Here is a 20,780-nt window from a genome sequence, read left to right on the forward strand (position 1 = left end):
CCAGCAACCCTCAGTTTGTTTCCTATGATAGAGTCTCTCATGATTTGTCTCCCTCTCCGATGACTTCCCATTCAGTTTTCGCTTCTTTTCCCTATAAGTGAAACCATATTACCCTCCAGGTCCATCCACGTCGATATAAATGGTAAGAGTTCATCCTTTCTGATGGCTGTGTAGTTGTCCATTGTGTGTGTGTGTGTGTCTGTGTGTGTGTGTGTATGCCACATCTTTATCCATTTATCTGTTGATGGACATCTCAGCTCTTTCCATGGTTTGACTGTTGTAGACATTGGTGCTATGAACACTGGGGAGCAGTTGCCCCTTGGGATCGGTACATCTGTATCTTTGGGGCAAACACCTAGTAGTGCAATTGCTGGGCCATGTGGTAGCTTTATTTTTAACTTCTGAAGAACCTCTCTACCATTTTCCAGGGTGGCTGCACCAGCTTGCATTCCCACCAACAGTGTTGGAGCGTTCCCCTTTCTCCACATCCTCACCAATATTTTTTGTTTCCTGACTTGTTCATTTTAGCCATTCTGACCGGTGTGAGGTGGTGTGTCATTGTGGTTTTGATTTGTATTTCCTTGAGGCGAAGGGATGTGGAGCATTTTCTCATGTGTCTGTTGGCCATCTGGAGGTCTTCGTTGGAAAAGCGTCTGAACATGTCCTCTACCCATTTCTTGGCTGGATTATTTGTTCTTTGGGTGTTGAGTTTGATAAGTTCTTTATAGATCTTGGATACTAGGTATGTTCTCCTGTTCCGCAGGTTCCCTCTTAGTTCTGTTAACTGTTTCCTTGCCAGCACTACTTTTTAAAAGAGCTTCACGTATATTAACTTGTTCAGTCCTCAAGACATCCCTTGCAAGGGATTGTTTTTATAGATACATTATTTCATTACATCCATGAAACAACTGAGGCAGAGAATTTAGGTGTTTTGCCCAAAACTATTGCTGAGGAAGCCTTCACAGCCATAGAGGTGAGGAGCGCTGAGAGCAGCAGAGGACAGTCAGATGTGTTAGGAGGTAGGAAGGTCAGAATTTGGTGACCTGATAGGGCGGGTCATGTGCAAGAAGGTGCACGCCAGGGTGACTCGCAGACTTCTGGCCCAGGGACACGGGTGGATGAGGGCACTGTTCGCTGGTACGGGGGACACAGGAGCAATAGATTGGAGGAAAGAGACAATGGATTTAGTTTTGGCCATTTTAATTTAATTTAATTTATTTATTTGAGAGAGAGATCACAAGTAGGCAGAGAAGCAGGCAGAGAGAGAGGAGGAAGCAAGCTCCCTGCCGAGCAGAGAGCCCGATGTGGGGCTTGATCCCAGGGCCGTGAGATCATGACCTGAGCTGAAGGCAGAGGCTTAACCCACTGAGCCACCCAGGTGCCCCTTGGCCCAGCTGAATTTTTGATGCCAGTGGAGATGTCTCATTATATGGGTCTAGAGCTCAAGAGAGAGGTGTGTGCTGGAGATAAGAGAGTGGGGAGCCGGCTACATTCAGGGTACGGTCACTGAAGTCCTGAGAGTGCTTGGAGTCACGCAGGATTCACATCGGAAGTCATGCTCCTTGTCATCCTGGACATCGAACAAAGGAAGATGGGCCAGGCTGGGTTCCAACTAGCGTTTGCTGAATCCCACTCCCTGAAGGTTCCATGCTATGTGGGGGACAGAGGAGGGCGGGGAGCTGTTTTCCCGGCCTTCAAGGACTTGGCATTAAGTTAACTCACCCCCTTTTTTGTAGGACTGAGACTATGGGGAAAAGCTCTAGTTACAAAGTAGAACACTGGAAATGTTCTTACTCATCACATAGGGTTACATCTCATGGTTGCATATAACATGCATAGCCCAGTGCCTGGTGCTGATCCCCACTGCTGATGAGGGCGCTGCTACAGCCAGAGGGACATGATTTGAATGTGGCAAAATATGACACCGAGAATGTTGTTTTAAGGTCAAGGGGTACCGTATGGTAAGAATGCAAGCGATATCAGGACCATGGTGTTGGGAAGAAGGAAAAGCTAGGGCTGGTAATCAGAAGTGCTATTGATTAAAATGTGGTCAAAGACATTTGGAGGTGAACAGAAGATTCTTTAGCCTGTTCATTAGCAGAAACCTCTCAGTCCTGAAAAACGAGTTTAGCTGGAAAGAGCACTTTCTCAGGCATCAGGTGTTGTATTCCAGGTGGGATCAGCTACATGCCTTCTGGGGTCTCAGGAGGAGACTGTGGGCTAGGGAGGTGGGAGAGTGGGGCCTATGGGGCCAGGGAATGACCTGAGGCTGTGGGCTGGACTCTGCTGGGGTGAATGGGAGGCTGCTGGGGGAGGGGAGCAGGGAACAGCTGAGGGTCAGGAGACAGGCCAGTCCCTGGGGACTGAGCTTGCTGTAGGATGGCGGAGTCGGCGTTAGATTCCAGCCAAGTAGGTCAGGGAGGAGCCGCCGTGTGGAATCTGGAGGATGATCAGGAGACCAGAGCAGAATAATAATAAAGTAAAATGAAACCAAAAGTAGTACTATTAAAAAAAAACAGTCCTGCGTTAAATAGAAATGCAAGAGCGTGTTGAATCCTCACGGCAGCGACAGGAACTCGGCGCTGTCGTTCCTGTCTTCTGGGTGGGAATACTGAAGACACACGGGCTAAGTCACTTGGCCAAGGCTCAGCTTAGGAGAGGCCAATTTGAGATTTGAACCCAGGTCTGTCCGACTCCAAAGCCCACGCCCTCTGCTCTGTGGCTCCCAATAGACTCTCGGATACGTGCACCCGGTGGCGGGGTCAAGGGGAGCTGCCGCCCGGGGCCCTCCTGTGCGCAGGCCCAGCAAGCCTGGTCAGAGCCTGGTCAGGGAACCCGGGAGAGATGGGGGGCCTGGCTGGTGGGCCGGCTGTCCTCGTGTCCTGTCTCCCGGCGTGGCGGGAAGGCCCCGGAGGAAAATGGACAGTCTCGCCACATGACTGGTTCCTTCCTGTTAAGCAGGTTTTATAGTCCCAGGTGTGTTCTAGAGGGGCTTTTGGATTGCTCACTAATGATGGGTTGATTATGGCCCACATGAAGTTGCTGCTCACAGAGAGTGGGACCCATGAAATCACACTGACAACAGGCTGGACTGGGGACTTCCGTGGAGAGGCTCCCCTCGGTCTTTGTGATCATCGCGCCGGCTGCCTGGAGGCTGTGGTGCTGTGTCCCCTTGTGTGTCGCTGAGAGCGCCTTCAACACACGAGGCAGCGTGGGCCCGGGGTGCTGCTCCGGGGTTGCCTTCCCGGGGGCGGCTGCAGGCTCCGTTCTCTCTGGGCTCCCCTTCCTCTGTCTCCCTAGAATGGAGGCTTGGAGACTGAACATGGTGATCACTCTGAAAAGCATCCAACCGTATTCTAAGACCAAACGAATGTTATTCAGAACGAGGAGAGAGAACTTATTTCCAGGTTCTTTCTGAAAGACCGCTTCAAATGACTGAATCAATTATAGTGAGAAGAACTTTGGGTTAGAAATCAGAGTTGTGTTTTGGGTCACTAGTTGTATGGCCTTGAGCAAGTCTCCAGTTTCTGTGTGTGTGTGTGTGTGAGTGTGAGCGAGAGAGAGAGAGAGAGATCGAGAGAGAGAGAGAGAGAGAGAATGAACTCCTTCCTGGGCCCAACCAGGCTCTGTGGCTGGGAATCCCTCTTCTCACACCGGCTAGCCCCAGCCAGAGCAAGATGAGTCCTGCCCTGCGTGGCTATAACTTTGTCTTCCTATGTCTGTCTTCCTCCATACTTTGCCTGTTAAACAACAGGCCCCACATGTTAACTGCTTTGAGTTTTCCCAAAGAAGGCAGTTGTCATGGAAAGTTCACAGGCTTTCTGAATCACACCAGCTGTGTGACTTTGGCCTGGGACTCCACCTCTCGGAGCCTCTATTTCCCTGCAGGATTGCTTCAGTAGACGAGGACCACAACGGTCATAGCACAGGATGTGTGTTTCACCAGTGGTCATTTAGAGGAAACTTACTTGCTAAAATAATTTTGTTTCTACAGGAGAAGTCGCCTTATCTGGCAGTCTCTCAGCTACGTATCTGTTAAGTAATGTTCCCGCCGTTTATAAAGGCTGTAGTAATCAAGCTTCTTAATGGTAATTTTGTAAAATATTTAGCGGGCATCCACCCCGCTACATAACAGGGAATAGCGACTAAAGTAAGGCGTGGTCTTTAGCCTCAACAAACACGTCCTTAGGGCACCTGGGTGGCTCAGTGGGTTAAAGCCTCTGCCTTCGGCTCGGGTCATGATCCCAGGGTCCTGGGATCGAGCCCTGCATCGGGCTCTCTGCTCTGCAGGGAGCCTGCTTCCTCCTCTCTCTCTCTCTCTCTGCCTGCCTCTCTGCCTACTTGTGGTCTCTGTCTGTCAAATAAATAAATAAAATCTTAAAAAAAAACAAACAAACATGTCCTTGAGTGGGAGAGACAGAAAAATAAACAATAATAGCCCCTGTGTGTTTGCTCAAGCCCTTTACATTCCTTACCTGATGCAGTCCTCACAACAGCCCTACGGCAGAGGCACTACTATTGCTCCCATTTCTCAGGTAAGCAAACTGAGACACAGAGGTATGAAAATTGTGGAGGGCTACCTAGCTACTCAGGGGCAGTGGTGCTGGGCTTCGTAGCCCTGCAGGTGGTTGGCTGTCATGTCCATGTTCTTAGCTTTCATAATGCACAGTACCTAAGTATGTTCCTATAATGCAAGATCGCTATCAAGTTAAGGACGCGTGAGCCATTATAATGTGATGGAGATGTGCTGTGGAAAGGTGAGCGGCCACAGCCCTGGGAGCACAGAGGACCAGAGTGGCCTTTCGGCCTGGAGGGTTGTAAGCCAGGGAAGGATTCTCAGAGGTGATTCTCAGAGCGCACCGCACCGAGCGGGGCCTTGGAGGCGGAATAGGAGCTCTGCCGGCAAAGAGGGGCAGGGCTGGGTAGAGAGGGTGGGAAGCTTGTCAAGGTGTAGGGGCGAGAAAGCGGGACCGAGGGGAGGCAGGAGGGGGGCCTGAGTCTGTGGCAGGCGAGGGCTAGCCTGCCGAAGGAGGAGGGCCTTGGAAGCCATGCCCAGGACTTGTGCATGCGAGGCCGGCTACCACACCTGGGGACTCACTCGTGGTATTTCTTCTAAACTGTTCAGATAAACCCAGGATACCCATCCGTCATAAAAGGAACGGAGGTTTTTGTATTTGCTTTTTTAATTTGCCACTCAAGTTTCCGTCACTGGAACTCTTCAAAAGCGAGGGAGTGGTGAGACGTGTGCCCAGGCAGGGGCAGATGCTGCTCCTGCTGTGGAACCCACTGTCCTCCCACTAACCACCCGCCGGAGAAGCTGGTTCGGATCCCCGTCCTCCAGTTCAAGTTATTCCACGTCTGAGTTTAAAATCAGAGCCTTGATTCTCACCTCTGCCAGACAGCAGTCTCTACTTTTGCTAACACTTCAAAAGTGACTGCGAGGGTCAGAATGAGCCCTTGGTATGAAAGACTGGACACCGCAGTCCGGTTCCGATGAACGGGAAGGGGCTTGTGGAAGGATGTGAGGGAGTTTTATGTTGGCTTCATGGCTCGGGGAATAGTCAGTCAATGGGCTGAGCTCCCCATCTCCCCCTCCCGCCCCACCCTGTGCCCCTTCCTGCCCCACCCCCCGTCTGTAAGCGGTGCCCCTCCCTGCTGCAGCCCCCTCTCTCCTTCACCTGCCTCCAGTCCCTGGGTGCCCCCGAGCCCACCTCTGCCTTACTGCCCCAGTCCAGCCCAGGCCTTCAAGACTTTACAGCCCTGAATCTTCCTGGGTCTGGTCTCTTTTCTTCCAAACCATCCTCCCCATGAGTGCGAGCCGTATGGTGGCCTGGTACGGTGGCCTGGCATCACCGATTGAAAATCGACCAGCTGCCTGCAGACCGTGTACAAATAGAAGGCATTTCGTGACCTCCTCTGCTCCTCCAGCCTCTCGTCCCCAGGCGGCCACTACTGTCCCTGCGGAACCAGACCCATCGTGGAGGCCACTGCCATTGTGCTGGGGCCTAATGGCCTCAGATGTCTCTCCGGAGCTCCGGCTGCAGTTTCCAGTGGCCGCAGAATCTCTCCAGTTGTGTGCCCTCTGGCCCACCCCCTCCCTCTGTTGCCCCCTGCCCTCCCCGAGATCTCTCTCTCTCCCTCACCTCATCATTCAGCTCCATTGACTTTACCTCCAAAATATTCTCCAGCCGGCCTCCCCCACCCCACCCCCCCGCCCCCAGCCTCAGTTCAGGCTCTTTCTCTCTGTTCCCAGCCTCTGCCCCTCCAGGCCATTTTCTGTGCGGCAGCCAGAGGGATATTTCTAAGTACATGTCTAATTAAGTTGTTCCTTCTAAAGCCCTGTCACTTTAGGACATGGTCCAGACTCCCTAGAATGATATTCAGGGCCCTTCCCTGTCAGGCCCCACCTCATACCCAGACACGGTCTGCTTCCGTCCCCTCATTCACTACAGACAGGGGCTCTGGAATCTGACGGTTTGTGCTTAAATCCTCATCCTAGTGGCTGTGTGACCCTTGGCAAGTTAATTAACATCTCTGGGCCCCCATTTCCTTAGCTGTAAAATAGGGTTGTGGAGGATTAAATGAGATGATACACTTATGAGTGCCCAGGGGCTGTGTGTGAAGCTTGTTGTTAGCTGGCCCCCGGCAGATCTCACTGGTGAGATTTCCAGTGTACCCCCCACTTCACTGCTCACTGTTCTCCAGCCACTGGAATCGTTTGTACTTGCGCTGACAGAGCGCGATTTCTCCCACTTTTATAAACCCCGCTGCAGCAGAACCTGCCCGGTTCTTCCTCTTGGCAGCACCTGTCTGCCTCCCACTCTGCCCCTTTTGGTCTGGCCCTCGGTACCCTAACTGAGAGCTGCTCCCTCCTCAGCTGACTCAGAGATCACCTGGAATGCCGGCCATAGGGATTTGCCCTGGGAGCAAGGCTTGGCCCACCGAAGCTGGAAGGAGCCGGACCCTGCACGCATGTGCTTTGTGACATGGGCTCGTCTTCCAGAGGCTTCGTTTTACCCGTGCCTTCAACACCGAGGGTCTCTCGGTTGCTGAGGTTGGATGCAAATCTACCTGAGTGACAGAGGAGTGCTCCAAACGGCCTTTGACCTCCCTGGGACCGCACACACCGTATTTCCTCAGAAGCTGTCCTCTTAGCTGCCCCTCATGGCTAATCTTGGTTTGTGGCTTAGGATTCCCATTGCTGAATTTCTCTTTCAAAATATTTTAGCTCGCTTCCCCCAGACGCCCAGCCAACTTCCTCAAGTGCATCATAAATCTCCAGTCCAGATCTCCCACTCTTGTAGACCCTCCCGAGGCTCTCATCACGGTGGCGGGAGCTCTCCGCTGATTAATGTCACTTGCGTGTTTGTAACACAGCCTTCAACTGTGGTGATGTCAAGATAAATCATTGTTTAGACCCTGGGAGTCGGCAGAAGCCAGGGACCTTAGTGTGCCCTCTTTATTTTATAGTTGAATACAACAAAGCCCAGGAGAGCTTGGGTGACTTACCCAAGGTTACACCGTCAGAAATTATCCGACTAAACTAGGGCTAGAATCCACATTTTCTGTTTTTTGTTTTTTGTTTTATTTTTAACTTCAGTTTTCTTTCCAACTCATCAATATTTAGTTTCTTTATTCTACTAAACATTTTAAAAAACTTTTAAAAATTGTGGTAAAATCCGCACAAGGTAAAACTCGCCATCGACACCATTTTTTTTTTTTTAAAGATTTCATTTACTTATTTGACAGACAGAGATCACAAGAGAGGCAGAGAGGCAGGCAGAGAGAGAGGAGGAAGCAGGCTCCCCGCCGAGCAGAGAGCCCAATGCGGGCCTCGATCCCAGGACCCCGGGATCATGACCCAAGCCGAAGGCAGCAGCTTAACCACTGAGCCACCCAGGCGCCCCCATCGACACCATTTTTAAGTGGACAGTTGAGTGGCCTCCAACACATTCACTCTCCTGTGCCACCATCACCACCAACCATCTCCAGAACTTTTTCTATCTCCCCGGACTGACACTCTGTGCCTCTCACACGCCAGCTCTCTGTTTCTCCCTCTCCTAAGTCTCTCGTAACTGCTCTGCTTTCAGTCTCTGAGAATTCTGACTTCTCTGGGTACTTCATGTAAGTACGACCGTTCAGCATTTGTCCTTTTGTGTGACAGCTTATTTCGCTTAGCATAATGTCCTCCAGGTTCACCCACTGTGGCAGGTGTCTGAATATGGCAGAATAGTCTTCTGTTGTATGTGGATAGCACATTTTTTTTTACCACTCATCTGTTGATGGACACTCAGACTTCTCCCACATTTTGGCTATTGTGAGTCCTGCTGCTACGAACGTGGACAAACACGTATTCACTCACCAAGAAGTATTCCTTATATACATTTAGAGACACTTGCTGCCGACCCTTGCTACTCATTTTTTTTTTTTTATTCCCCGTAATGGGAAGTTGGGAAAATACAAAAAAGCACAGTGAAGAATAGAAAAGCCACAGATGTTTTTGTGGTATATATTTACAGGATTTCATATTCATGCTGCCCATAATTTTAGAAGTTTTATACATACTAAGAGAGAATTTTAGCAGATAGTCCCATCTGTGTAGTAGGGAGAACACTTGAAATATATTTCAAGAACAGAGAGCATGAACGCTGAATGTGACCTTGGCCAACCCTGGCCTTGTAGAGATGAGTTCATCTGAACTATGACCTTACTTTACCTTAACAGTCTACGGAGAGAGCTCTTTGTAGCGGGGCTTCTTTAAGACCACCTTGGTAGAGCAGGTTACTGCTAAGAGTTGGAATTTTGAATGAGGGGTCTTTTCCAGTCACATTTCTTCAACATCCACTAGGGGGCAGTAAAAGACACATTTTTCTTTTTTTTTTTTCAAAGATTTTATTTATTTATTTGACAGACAGAGATCACAAGCAGGCAGAGAGGCAGGCAGAGAGAGAGGAGGAAGCAGGCTCCCCGCCGAGCAGAGAGCCCGATGTGGGACTCGATCCCAGGACCCTGAGATCATGACCTGAGCCGAAGGCAGAGGCTCAACCCTCCGAGCAATAGGCCCGATGCCTGCCAAGCAATCAGGCCACCATATCCTCTTTGCATCTCTTTGAGCCATCCGTGCCTAGTTCCAAGATAATGGATTTCACGTCCAACAGCAGCTTTGGGTAAAACTGGAGATATCAGCAGCTGTAGCGTACATGCAGGTCTTTCTCCCATTCGGTCTGACACCAGTGCATAAAACTTCATTCGATATGTTGGTCCCCGATTGCATTTTTATTCAATTCACATTAGTTCAGTGGTTCTCAAGCAGAGTGAACATCAGAATCATCCCTCACGCTCTTTCCAAAGTACACATGCCCAGGTCTCCTCCTAGATCTATTAAATCAGAATTTCTGGGGCTGGGGCCTAGTTAGAGAGACTATATTTTTATTCTAGTCCATGTTGTCTTGCCAAGAACTAGTGCATTTGTTCTTAACTTTAATAACTGGGAAGGAAAGGGTCACTCTGGGGTAAAACCTCAGAGGAGAGGTGAATATGAATTCTGGAAAAATCTCTTTCCCTTATAAAAATAGAAGCCACTGAAGGATCTGGTGGCTGTGGGAACTCAGAGCTCTGAGGCTTCCTCATAGATTGTACCTATATTATAATAAGCCAGGAACTTGGGCAGAAGCTTCTGGAATGGGAGAGGCCCTAGCAAACTCAGCATCTGTGGTTGTAGCTCTGAGAAGGCCATGCTCAGGGTCCAGATTCCTCAGTGTGCCGCCAGAGATCAGACACCCAACACTATCTGCCATAGGGAGAGAATCTTCCCTATTATTCTAATATTCTAATAATTCCCTAATATTCAGGAAAAAGAGGCATTTACCTTTAACTTAGGAGAGGTAAGTGGGTGTAGAGAACCCGCAGTAAGGTCAGACGACTTTAGTTCTCCTACGAACCATCCCGCCAGCCAGTGAGGGGACCCAGGAGGGCAAGTCATGCCCCCTTTCAGAGCCTCAGCTTCCCAGTTTGAATTATGGGAGGACTGGGTGGCACTGATCTCTAAGGATCCTCCCGGTTCTAAAATTTCAATGATTCTGTTAGTATTAATAATCATGATTTGTATGGTCCTACCCTGGCAAAGAACAGAAGAAATATTCGGTAATGCAATGAATGACAGAGACTATTGACCATGTAGTTTAATTTATTTAAGGCATATACACTGAATTAAAAGGAGAAAATATTGCTCCTCATAATATATTGAACTGTTAGTGTTTTGAACATAGTAAAAGCTTTCCAGAGGGAAAAATTATCCATCAGTGCAAACTTGACATTTTTCACTTTTTGATCCATAACTGCCATTCCTCCCACATGCTTGTATTTACTGTGAAGGGCCAAATATAGGAATGCTTTGGATGCATATTAAATAACTACATACACGTCAAGGTCGTAGTTACAAGAAGGGCTCCGTGGAAGGCCCTGGGAGGCTTGCATTGATCTCTTGTGAACTTCCATTCCCGAATCCTGCTGACAAGGGGAAACAATTGATGTGGACCATTATTAAGGTTTTAAGTGTTTCTCCATTGTTAAAGATCTTTTACAAGCCCGGAGTAACCGATAGTGCCCAAGGAATTGGCAAAAGCTTCACTTAGAAATATAGGCTGGCCAGAGAGATAAGTAAAACCCAGAGTGCAGCTGTCCTGGGCTGAGCGCCCGCAGCAAAGGTGGAGGGCCAGGGTGAGTCCAGTGTGGGGGGGATGCCCCCTCCTCAGGCCCCAGGTATGGCTCGGAGTTACAGAGCCCAGAAGAGCCCAGAACGGGAGCTCCTGCACACCATGAGTTGCACTCTTTCCCATCCGCCTCCAGCTTCCTCCAGCTCCCCCGCCCCCTCCATGTCCAACTCTGTGCATTCTCCATGGCTGCAGGGCGGACCTGAGAGTGTCCAGGGGAAACTGGGTGCGCGTGAATTATGCAGACCTGCGGATCCAGACTGACTGGACGGGTCAAGTGCCTCGGATAATTCTGTGCGTGTGCCGCTGACCTGGAGCAGGGAAGACCGTCGATGGTACGATAGTACGGATGGCAGTGCTAGCTTCAGAACCATCTCAAAGGACCAAAGGAGGATGGGCGGGGTCTGCTAGAGGAACCAAATAGGAGATCCACGCGGTAACACGAATGTTTCCCTGAGCTAGCTCCGCATTTGGTCTTATGCTCGGCCCTTTGCACATTTTAGTTTCTCTCCTCTTTACTGTGACCCCATAAGGGTAGGTTTTTGGGCCCCATTGTTATTTTCCTTTTTTTAAAAAAGATTTATTTATTTATTTATTTATTTGAGAGCTAGAGTGAGTATGAGCAGAGCGAGAGGGAGAGGCGAACTCCCCACTGAGCACGCAGCCTGGGGCAGGGCTCCATCCCAGGACCCCAGGATCATGACCTGAGCTGAAGGCAGACCCTTAATGAACTGAGCCACCCAGGAGCTCCTAGATGCCCACTTTTAAGAGGAGGAAACAGAAACCCAGTAGGAGAGAGGAAGGTGCAGACACTTTAGAGTCCCTGATGGAGATTCTAATCCCTGTTCCGCCTCTCAGTTAGCAGACAAGTTACTTCTCCTTAAGAAGCAGGAAGAGCTGGGCTTCCTGCTGCCTTTCCCGGCTCCGGTTCTGAGTGCTTGGACCTTTGCATTCCTTATCTCATTTCATCCTCACATGAATCTTACTGACAATCTTACTGCTCAGAACGATCTTACTGCCGTTCTGTAGGTGAGGAAGTCACCAGGAACTTAAGTAACTTGCCCAAGGTCACGCGGGAAGAGCTGGGCCAGGGTGGAGCCCTGGGGCAGTGGGATTGGTGCCCACATTCCGAACATCGGCTTTGCCCTCTCTGCTCCCTGTGCCGTGAGAAGAGAATTATGTTCTCTGTGAGGGTCAGAGTAGGTGACTGCTGTCCAGTGCCTCATAGAGTCCCTGGCGCTTCGCAGGCACTCCTACGTGGTGCAAGGCCGGGCACCTGGGTGGCTCAGTCGGTTAAGCATCTGACTTCGGCTCAGGTCATGATCTCAGGATGCTGGGTTCGAGCCCCGCGTCGGGCACCCTGCTCCGTGGGGAATCAGCTTCTCCCTCTCCCCTTGCCTTGCTCCCCGCTCCGATCATGCTCTCTTTATAAATAAATAAAATCTTTTTAAAAGAATGGTGCTAGGCCATTATCCTTCTCCTTCCGCCCCTCCTCCTCCTCACCATTAACACGTCATCGTTAGTTAAATGGCTTGCCCGGTATCAGACCTCACAACTGACAAAGACCTGGAATTTGGACCTAGGTCCTGTGACTGCAGACTTACAACACTCCCGGTCCCCTTCCTAGAGGACAAGACTGAGGACAGATCTTAGGTCCAGATCTCGATACCTAGCCCCATTGTTATCCGCCCCCCGCCCCGGTGCTTCGTGAAGACTCCCACGGATGGGGCTCACTTTATCACTCCTTCCCCAAACATTAGCTGAGGTCCTGCTCTGTCTTGGGGGCCTGGAGAGGAAAAGAGTGTAATGCCAACTGTGCTTTTTTCCCCCACCAGGTTCGAATGGTGAAAGATGGCGACCCCTCCTGGAAGCCCACGTTCATCGTGAAACCTGACAGTGGCTGTCAGGGCGATGGCATCTACCTCATTAAAGACCCCAGTGACATCCGCCTGGCAGGGACCCTACAGAGCCGGCCGGCGGTGGTCCAGGAGTACATCTGCAAACCTCTTCTGATCGACAAGCTCAAGTTTGACATCCGTCTGTATGTCTTACTCAAGTCCTTAGACCCTCTGGAGATTTACATAGCCAAAGACGGACTCTCTAGATTTTGTACCGAGCCATACCAGGAGCCCAGCCCCAAAAACCTGCACCACACCTTCATGCACCTGACCAACTACTCCCTGAACATCCACAGTGGCAACTTCGTCCATTCGGACAGCACGAGCACGGGCAGCAAGAGGACTTTCTCTAGCATTCTCTGTAGGCTGTCTTCCAAAGGTGTTGACATCAAGAAGGTCTGGTCTGACATCATCTCCCTGGTGATTAAGACTGTCATTGCCCTGACTCCAGAGCTCAAAGTTTTCTACCAGTCGGACATCCCCGCGGGGAGGCCGGGGCCCACGTGCTTCCAGGTAACCGTTGCCAGTCCCAGCCTGAGTTCCCCAAACTTCACGGGACCTGTGGAGGGCCCCCTGGCTTCCTATGGGATGCGGGGTGGGGGCGGGGTGGCCAGAGGGGGGTCCAGGATTGGGAGGGTGTGGGAGGGGGGAGTTGCAGTGTGGCCTCTGTTGTTAAACCTGGGTCCAGCTTTTTATTTGCCAGTCGTGTGATTTGAGGCAAGTTACTTCCCTTTGCTCACCTGTAAAATGAGACAAAGAGTACCTCCCTGAGAGGATTCTTGTAAGAATTAAATGAAATAACATAAGCACGGTGCTTGCCATTTATTTATTCATCCTTCCTCCCAGCGTTTTGTACCTTCGTAGGGGGCCAGGTCTTGTCCCAGGTGCTGTGCAGATGGTCAGTCATGGCTCCCCCGGCCAAGGCAGGGAGTTGACTGATATGGGAGACAAATCCTTTAAAAGTGCCTCGTATGAATATGTCACAAGTGCTGGAGTAGAGGAAGAAATGGACTGGTCACTGTGACGTTGTGGGACCGTCTGGCATTTTCTGGCTGGGCTGGGAAGCCTCTGCAGAAGGAGAGGCAGTTAGACGAAGTCAGAGATCCTGGATAGGGCTGGGGAGACAGTGTTCTGAGTGAGGGGGCATGTTCGCAGCCCTAGGGGGATGGGGGAGTCATGCAATTTGAAGAATTGAAAGAGGTTCGGTGTGGTTGGAGGGTGGGGCTTGAGACAGAGCTTGGAGGGAGATGAGGGAAGAGGAGGTGGGAGCTGTAGGTTGTGGCCGGGTTATGGAAGGCTGAGGGCGGTGGGGGCCCCATGGGATGTAGACAGGTGAATGGTGGGCTTAGATGTGCACATCGCAAATAACAAACCAGCTGCAGGGTCGAGAGTGGATTGGGCACTGGGAGCAGGGAGGTGACTAGGGAACTGATTGCTCTCCTGTAAGCAAGAGCTGGTGTTCACTTGGACTGGGAAGGTCTTGGTGCTGGTGGAGAGAGTAGATCTGAGAGCCATGTAGCAGGTGGAAGGGCTGGGCTGGTGACTGATGGGGCTGGAGTGAGTCATGAGGCCGTGGCAGTGAGGGACAGGGGAGAACCAAGACTGACTCACAGGTGGCTTAGGCATTTGGATGGATGAACAGAAGCCACAGGAAAGGCTTGTGTGGGGAAGGTCAGGAGCTGGACTTGAACATGCCCTTGAAGAGCCCATGTGACATCCGGTTGGAAAGTTTGAGTGGACAGTTGGACATTTGGACCTGGAGTTCAGGAGTGAGAGAGACAGGGCTGGGCTGGGAACTCATCAGCGTTCACACAATGACCAAAGCCATGTGAGGCTGCAGAAGAGACGGGGCCTCAGAAGACTCCTGAGGGCACGGCTGTTTAGGCAAGAGATAGCTGGTGGGGCCTGGGGGAGGGGCCTGCACCAGAGGCCAACAAGAAGGGGCTTGACATGTCGAAGGGATATCAGCAGAGGAAGCACGCCGAGCGCCAAGGAAGACGAGCTTGCAAAAGAGCAGGCAGGGATCACCAGTGCGAATGCCACTGGGCTGTCACACGAGACCAGAACTGAAATTGCCCACTGTGCTTCGTGACTGGCGAGGATGGTCTTCGAGGGAGCGATGCGGCCGGGGCCACACTGTGGTAGCCCAAGCCAGAGCGTGGCCGGAAGGGAAGGGGGAGTGAGAGCAGAGCCGTGAAGCAGGGTGAGGCTGGAGTCCGGACACTCTGTAGACAGCCGGGTCCCTGCCACCAGATAATCAGAGCTGATGAGAAGAAGGAGGACCTCTGGGACCCTCTCCTACTCATCTCTAAAATTACTCTGTGGCAGGTGAATATATAAAAAGAACACACGGAACCTGTCCGTAAGCTTTGGAGCAGAACAGCAAAATGGGCATCCCAAGTGCCACCTCCCGACCCAAGACTGCGCACCAGCTACTGGGCTTGTCCCCAGCCCATTTCCCTATCCACCGCTGCCCCCAGGGTCACAGTGTCTGGAATTTTATGTTTATCATCGCCCTGCCTTAAAAAATACCTTTCGTATGCACGAATGTTTCCCTAACATTATCTTGCTTTGTTTTGCTTGGGTTGCAGCTTTATACAAATGCTGCTATGAAGTAAACAGACTTTCTCAACATTCTTTTCCACCGCATGTTGAGGTGGGTTGCTGGGTCCTGTTTCTTTCTTAAGTTTTTTTTTTTTTTTTTTTTTAATATTTTATTTATTTATTTGACAGAGAGAGATCACAAGTAGGCAGAGAGGCAGGCAGAGAGAGAGAGGAGGAAGCAGGCTCCCTGCTGAGCAGAGAGCCCGATGTGGGACTCGATCCCAGTACCCTGAGATCATGACCTGAGCCGAAAGCAGCGGCTTAACCCACTGAGCCACCCAGGCGTCCCGCTGGGTCCTGTTTCGTTTGCACCTGTTTTTATGCCGACACCAAAACACACGATTTGTTTGGGTTGCTTCTCGTCCTCCATCCAAGAATGTGGCAGGAGAGCAAGACGGAACAAGAAGGGAGGAGAGAGGCAGGCGGAGCGGGGGCAGCAGAATCTCTGATGGGGGGGCTGCTTATTTGATGGCCAAAGAGGAGGCTGGTCCCAAGGTGCAGGCTCCCAGAAGAGTGGCTCCCCCTGGGCACCAGTCAGCAGGATTTCCGGGCCGGCCGGTGGAACCCTTTGAAGGGCAAATCAATCGGTGGCCAGTTCTAGGAAGGGATGGTTGTCCTCTAGAGATCCGTCCTTAGGCACTTGGACCCCAGGCTCTGGTTCCCAGGTAGGATGTCCAGCTCAGCCAATCACGTAGGGAGCTAAAGGCATCAGAAAGGGTAAGTGGGCAGAACTTGGAGATAGGACCGGAGAAAACAGGTCCGATCCCAAGCCATGAAAAGGTTAGGGCAGAGGAGACAGTTGCAACGTGGAGGCCTCCAGGGGTTATCCCGGGGGACTGTGAGGCCACATGTGTCTGACGGTGACAGCTATTCCAGGATAGTCATGTGGGCCCAGCACGACCAGCCAAGCCACAGAGCCCTGGCACAGTGAAGGGCCGGCGGGAGGGCCAGGGGCAGTGGTTTGCCGCTTGTCTTGCTGTGGACAGGCTGCATGGAGCAGCCACTGGGGTGGAACCGGGGGCTGGGGCTGTTGGGACTTGGAGGGTGGACAAGGAGGGAGCCACAGGTTTGGACAGACGACATCTCGCACATGGAACCACAGCCCCATGTCTGTTTTCCATTGCTAGACCAACACTAACTGCTTCCAGGCCCAGAGTCAGGGGATGAGCACCGGACTGGAAGCAATGCTCCACGGAGGAACTCTTCCCCTTTGCAGCTGTGTGACCTTGGGCAAATTCCCTCACTACCCTGGGCCTCTGTTTCTTTCTCTGTCAATCACCTACACCCGCTTCCCCAGCTGCCTTCCTAGGAGGAGCTTGAGGCACTGTGGGAGAAAAACTTCCGACAAGGTGTAAAGTGTTAGATGTTCAAAATTGGGTTTCCCATACATGTCAGATTCAAAGTGATTAAGAAAATAACTAGTTTTCTTTCCACCTTGGAGTCCTCTCTTACTTTCTTTATTCTAGTCACTTGATAAGACACTTGTTAGTTTGGGTCTCAGATACCTGAAGTAACTTGGAAGCCCACAGATTGGGGGAAATGGTGTGGTTCTGCTATGGAGTTGCTGTGTGACCTTACCTAAGGCACTCAACTTCTCTGTGCCTATTTCCTCAGCCTCCTCACAGAGCTGTTGTCCATTGCATGTGAGATAAAGAGTATAAAGGGCTTTGCAAACTACAATGTTCTTTGCACGCACGAGAAATGATTGCTTTGTCGTGATGCCCCTTCGCCTGTCGCCTGGGCCGGGCCCACATTGCCGCATTCCGGGACATAAACTCTAGCCAGCGACATTACATTTATCTTAAACATGTGATTGTGACCCCTTTCCAATCATAGCCACAATAACTACTCGGGAAATTGTGGTGGCCCGGAGCGGCTGCTGGCACGGCTCAGGCTGTGGGCAGCCTTCCTGTAATCTGTTGCCTAGGAACCCGGCGGCCTTGTCATCGCGGTCTGCCCGTCCCCACCCCCCACCCCCCACCATCGCGCAGCCAGCCCCCCGCGACACATCCTCATGGCAGTCTTCTTGAGGGCAGCAGTGTGACCCTGGCTTCGGCAGTCAGGTCCATGTGGGGGTAGATGATTCATGTGGCAGAAAAACACACACAGAGAAAAGGTTTCCAGCTTGGCTTTCAAGAACATTCTTTCCCAGTTCCGCGGCTGGGTGTCGATCTTCCTTTAGCTCTGTGTCTCACTCTTCTCTTGGCTCGTGATCGTTTCCCTTAAAGGTCTGGAGGAGACACCTTTCCTGAAACCTAAGCTGCTTCTCCTTCTTTGTTCTTTTGATCTCCTGTTCCCCTTTAGCCCCAGACGCCCGCCCCCTAGGAAGGAGATGAAGAAGCAGCCTTGTGGTCATGCAAGGGCTTGGGTTTTGCTCTCCAATGCTCTGGGTTTGAGCTAATACCAGCTCCTCCGTCCAGGTGAGCTTGGAAGTTAACCTTCCTTCGCCGCAGTTGCCTCATCTGTCCTGCCACCCAGAGCAGCTCCTCTTAGACGTAATTTGTGCCTTCCTGAGCCTGCCCATGTGTCCTCCTCTGTCTTGGCCTGGCGTGCTCTCGCCAGTCTCACGGTTTTTTGGAATTTAGTGCTTCCACCAAAGTGCTGCTTAAATCCCTCCTTCTCCGTAAAGCCGCCTTGACCACTTCTGATACATAAGCTTTTTTCTTCCTTTAGAATATTCCCTGGGCTTGCACTGAGACAAGCCCCAAGCTAGTTGTAGGGCGGTGGTCATGGGTAAGACATGGTCCCTGAGGGGGCGCAGGCTACAGGGAAGACTGCCACCTGGGGATCACAACTGCTTATCCTACGTGCCGGAGGAGGGCCTCTACAGGATGCTGGGAGCGCTCAGAGAAGGGAGTAATTAACTTTGCCTGATCCAGTCAGGGAGGGCTTCCCAGAGGAGGAGCTCTTGCAGCTGGAGCTTCAGGCATGAAGCAGAATTTGGCAAGCAGAGAGAGGCGAGGGACTCCCACTGTGGCCTGCTTTTCCTTCCACCTTGCTGGCTGCTGGTTGTGCGCCCCTCCTTCTGAAGGAGGAGATACCCAGCACTCAGTGCTTAGGAAATTCCCCTATCGACAATCACTCCCTAAATGATCTCACTTAGCCCCAAGGCTAGTGAATTTAGCTGCCTCCTTCCATTTTCTACTTGGATATCTAGTGGGACTCTCATGCTCAACATGTCCAAAGTCAAACTCTTGATTTCCCTCCCACACCTAGTCTTGCCACTGTTTTCCTATTTCAGTAAATGCGCAGCATCCGATTGGTTACGCAAAGCAAAAACCTAAGCCATCCTTTCTTCTTTTTCCCTCTTTCTTAGGTCTGCTACATAAGCCAGTCTTGCAAATAGACTTTAAAATACATCCTAACCAGCTCCGTTGCTACTGTCTCAGTCTAGGCAGCCATCACCTTGCACTTGTACCACCACCATAGCCTCCTAATTAATGCCCCGTTGCCCACCCTTGCTGCTGATGGCCTATTTTGCTCTCTGTATCCAACATGATTCTTTTAGAACATGTCAGATCCAGTTACTTCCCTTGTGCAAATTCTCCCATGGCTTTCTCATTGCACTTAAAATCCTGGCCGCTTACCATGGCCTACAAGATGCTACACGATCGGTTCCTTTTCTTCCTATCTGACCTCATCTCCTCCCACTCTCCCTCTTGTTCACTCTTTGCTGTGGTTCACAAGTGACCTTGGTGCTCGCTGTCCCCTCTGCCTGGAATGCTCTTCCTTAGCTCTTCAGATGACTTACCCACTCACCTCATTCAGCCCCAATTCATGCATCACCTCCTGAAACTTCTGCTTCTGGTCGTGATGGAATAACAAATCTGGACTAACCATCCTGCTGAAAACAACAAGAATACTGGACAAAATACATGAAATAAGTGTTCCTGACTTTGAACAACAAGGCAGCTCAGCACTGTGATCTCTGAGGAATTGAGGAGTGGAAATGGGGTTGAGTCCCTACGGTTGCCACAACTTTCTATCTGGGAATAATCCCCAGGACATGGACACAGAGATGGGGAACTCAATCCCTGTGACCTCAATGAGCTGCAGAGATGGAGATCAAAAGTTTGGGAAGTTTGAGATGGCAGAAATTCTGTGAGCAGAATGCTGAAAAGGAGGAGGCTGAACAGGAAAAGAGCTTCCTTGGGGATGCAGAGATCCCCGTATCACTGCTGGGTGTTAGGCCACCTCGGTATGAGTGTTGATGCATACAGTCGGGCAAAGAGTGACCAGTGAACTGATAAGCTGCACAACTCCCAGGCTCACACAGAACAAGGAGAGATGCTCACGCTCTGAGTAGCTGGTGTGGACAGTCCTTGGTGGTCACTGGGAGCATTCAGTGGAGGTTCCAGAGAAGTTATGCCTTAATGGACTAAATCATCCCTGGAATGAAGGTTACTCTAGACCTAACCTAGTGGAGCTTAAACAGTAGACCTTGGTGGTATCAAATTAATTTGCAAATAACTACCAAAAAGCCTACCCCTTTTTAAAAGAAAACGAAATCCAGATACTCAGCGTTATAACATTCATAGTATCCAGCATCCTTTCCTGTCCAGCATCCAGCTTCCAGACATTCCACAGAGCAGGTAAGGTAACCCATACCAAGCGGGGGGGAAATCCACACAGACTCAGAATTATCAGAAATGATGAAACTAGTAGGAAAAGAATGTTAAAACAGCTATTATAATTGTGCACAAGATTTTAAAGGAGAATATGAGCTTAATGAAGAGGAGAGATGGAAGCTATTAAAAAGAATTCCAGAGAAGAAAATATAAAATCTGAGATGAAAATTTCACTGAATGAGATTAGCAGATTAGATACCACAGAAGAAATGATCAGTGAACTTGAAGACGTAGCAATAGAATCTATTCAAAATGAAACAGAAAAGAGAAAATGACAGGAAATGTAAGTGAACAGACCCTCATTGATCTATGATACAATATCAAGTATTTTAACGTGTAATTGGAGTTCCCTGAGTAGAAGAGATAAGAAAAATAGAGAAAGATATTTGCAGAGATGGCCCCAAATTTCCAAATTTGATAAAAACTAGAAATCTGCAATCCAAGAAGTTTAAGAAACTCCAAGAAGGACACACACACCAAAGCTTATCATAATCAAATTGTGGAAAACCAGTGATGATTAAAAAAAAATCTTAAAAGCAGCTAGAGAGAAAAGATACATTATGTTCAGAGGAACAAAGAATAATGAAAAAGTTATTCTCATCAGAAACTGTGGAAGTCAGAAGACAATGAGATGGCAAGACCTTCCCTGGTCATCCTTCTAAACCACCAACCCTCCCCTCTTGCCCACCATATCACACTCTTTGTGGCCTTAATCACTAACTTACTGTGGTCTCTCTCTTCACTAGACTGTAAGCTTCAAGAGGGCAGGATAGTAAAACATCATTTGTCTCATTCACTGCTTTATCCCCAGTGCCTAGAACAATACCTAGTTATTTACTAGGTGCTCAATAAATACTTCGTCAATAAAGTCATCTTCCAGACAGAAGAGTATCAAGGCAGAGAGCAGTAGAGAGTCCTCAAATTACTAATACTTCAGC

The 20,780-nt window shown here is 50.3% G+C and overlaps 1 protein-coding gene across 5 annotated transcripts in view; it reads left to right on the forward strand.

The window, feature by feature from the left end:
* Nucleotides 1–20,780, forward strand: part of TTLL11 (tubulin tyrosine ligase like 11) — a 225,907-nt gene that overhangs the window by 79,258 nt on the left and 125,869 nt on the right. For 4 of the 5 annotated variants that reach the window (XM_059141423.1, XM_059141424.1, XM_059141425.1 and 1 more), the window contains one exon: nucleotides 12,548–13,123. In XM_059141423.1, the coding sequence (XP_058997406.1) occupies nucleotides 12,548–13,123 (576 nt within the window). Of the gene's footprint in view, nucleotides 1–10,889; nucleotides 11,048–12,547; nucleotides 13,124–20,780 lie in introns of those variants that run through there. The other variant, XM_059141426.1, reaches the window with a different exon arrangement.

The sequence above is a fragment of the Mustela lutreola genome, chromosome 12 (genome assembly GCF_030435805.1).
Source record: "Mustela lutreola isolate mMusLut2 chromosome 12, mMusLut2.pri, whole genome shotgun sequence".
Lineage (NCBI taxonomy): Eukaryota > Metazoa > Chordata > Mammalia > Carnivora > Mustelidae > Mustela > Mustela lutreola.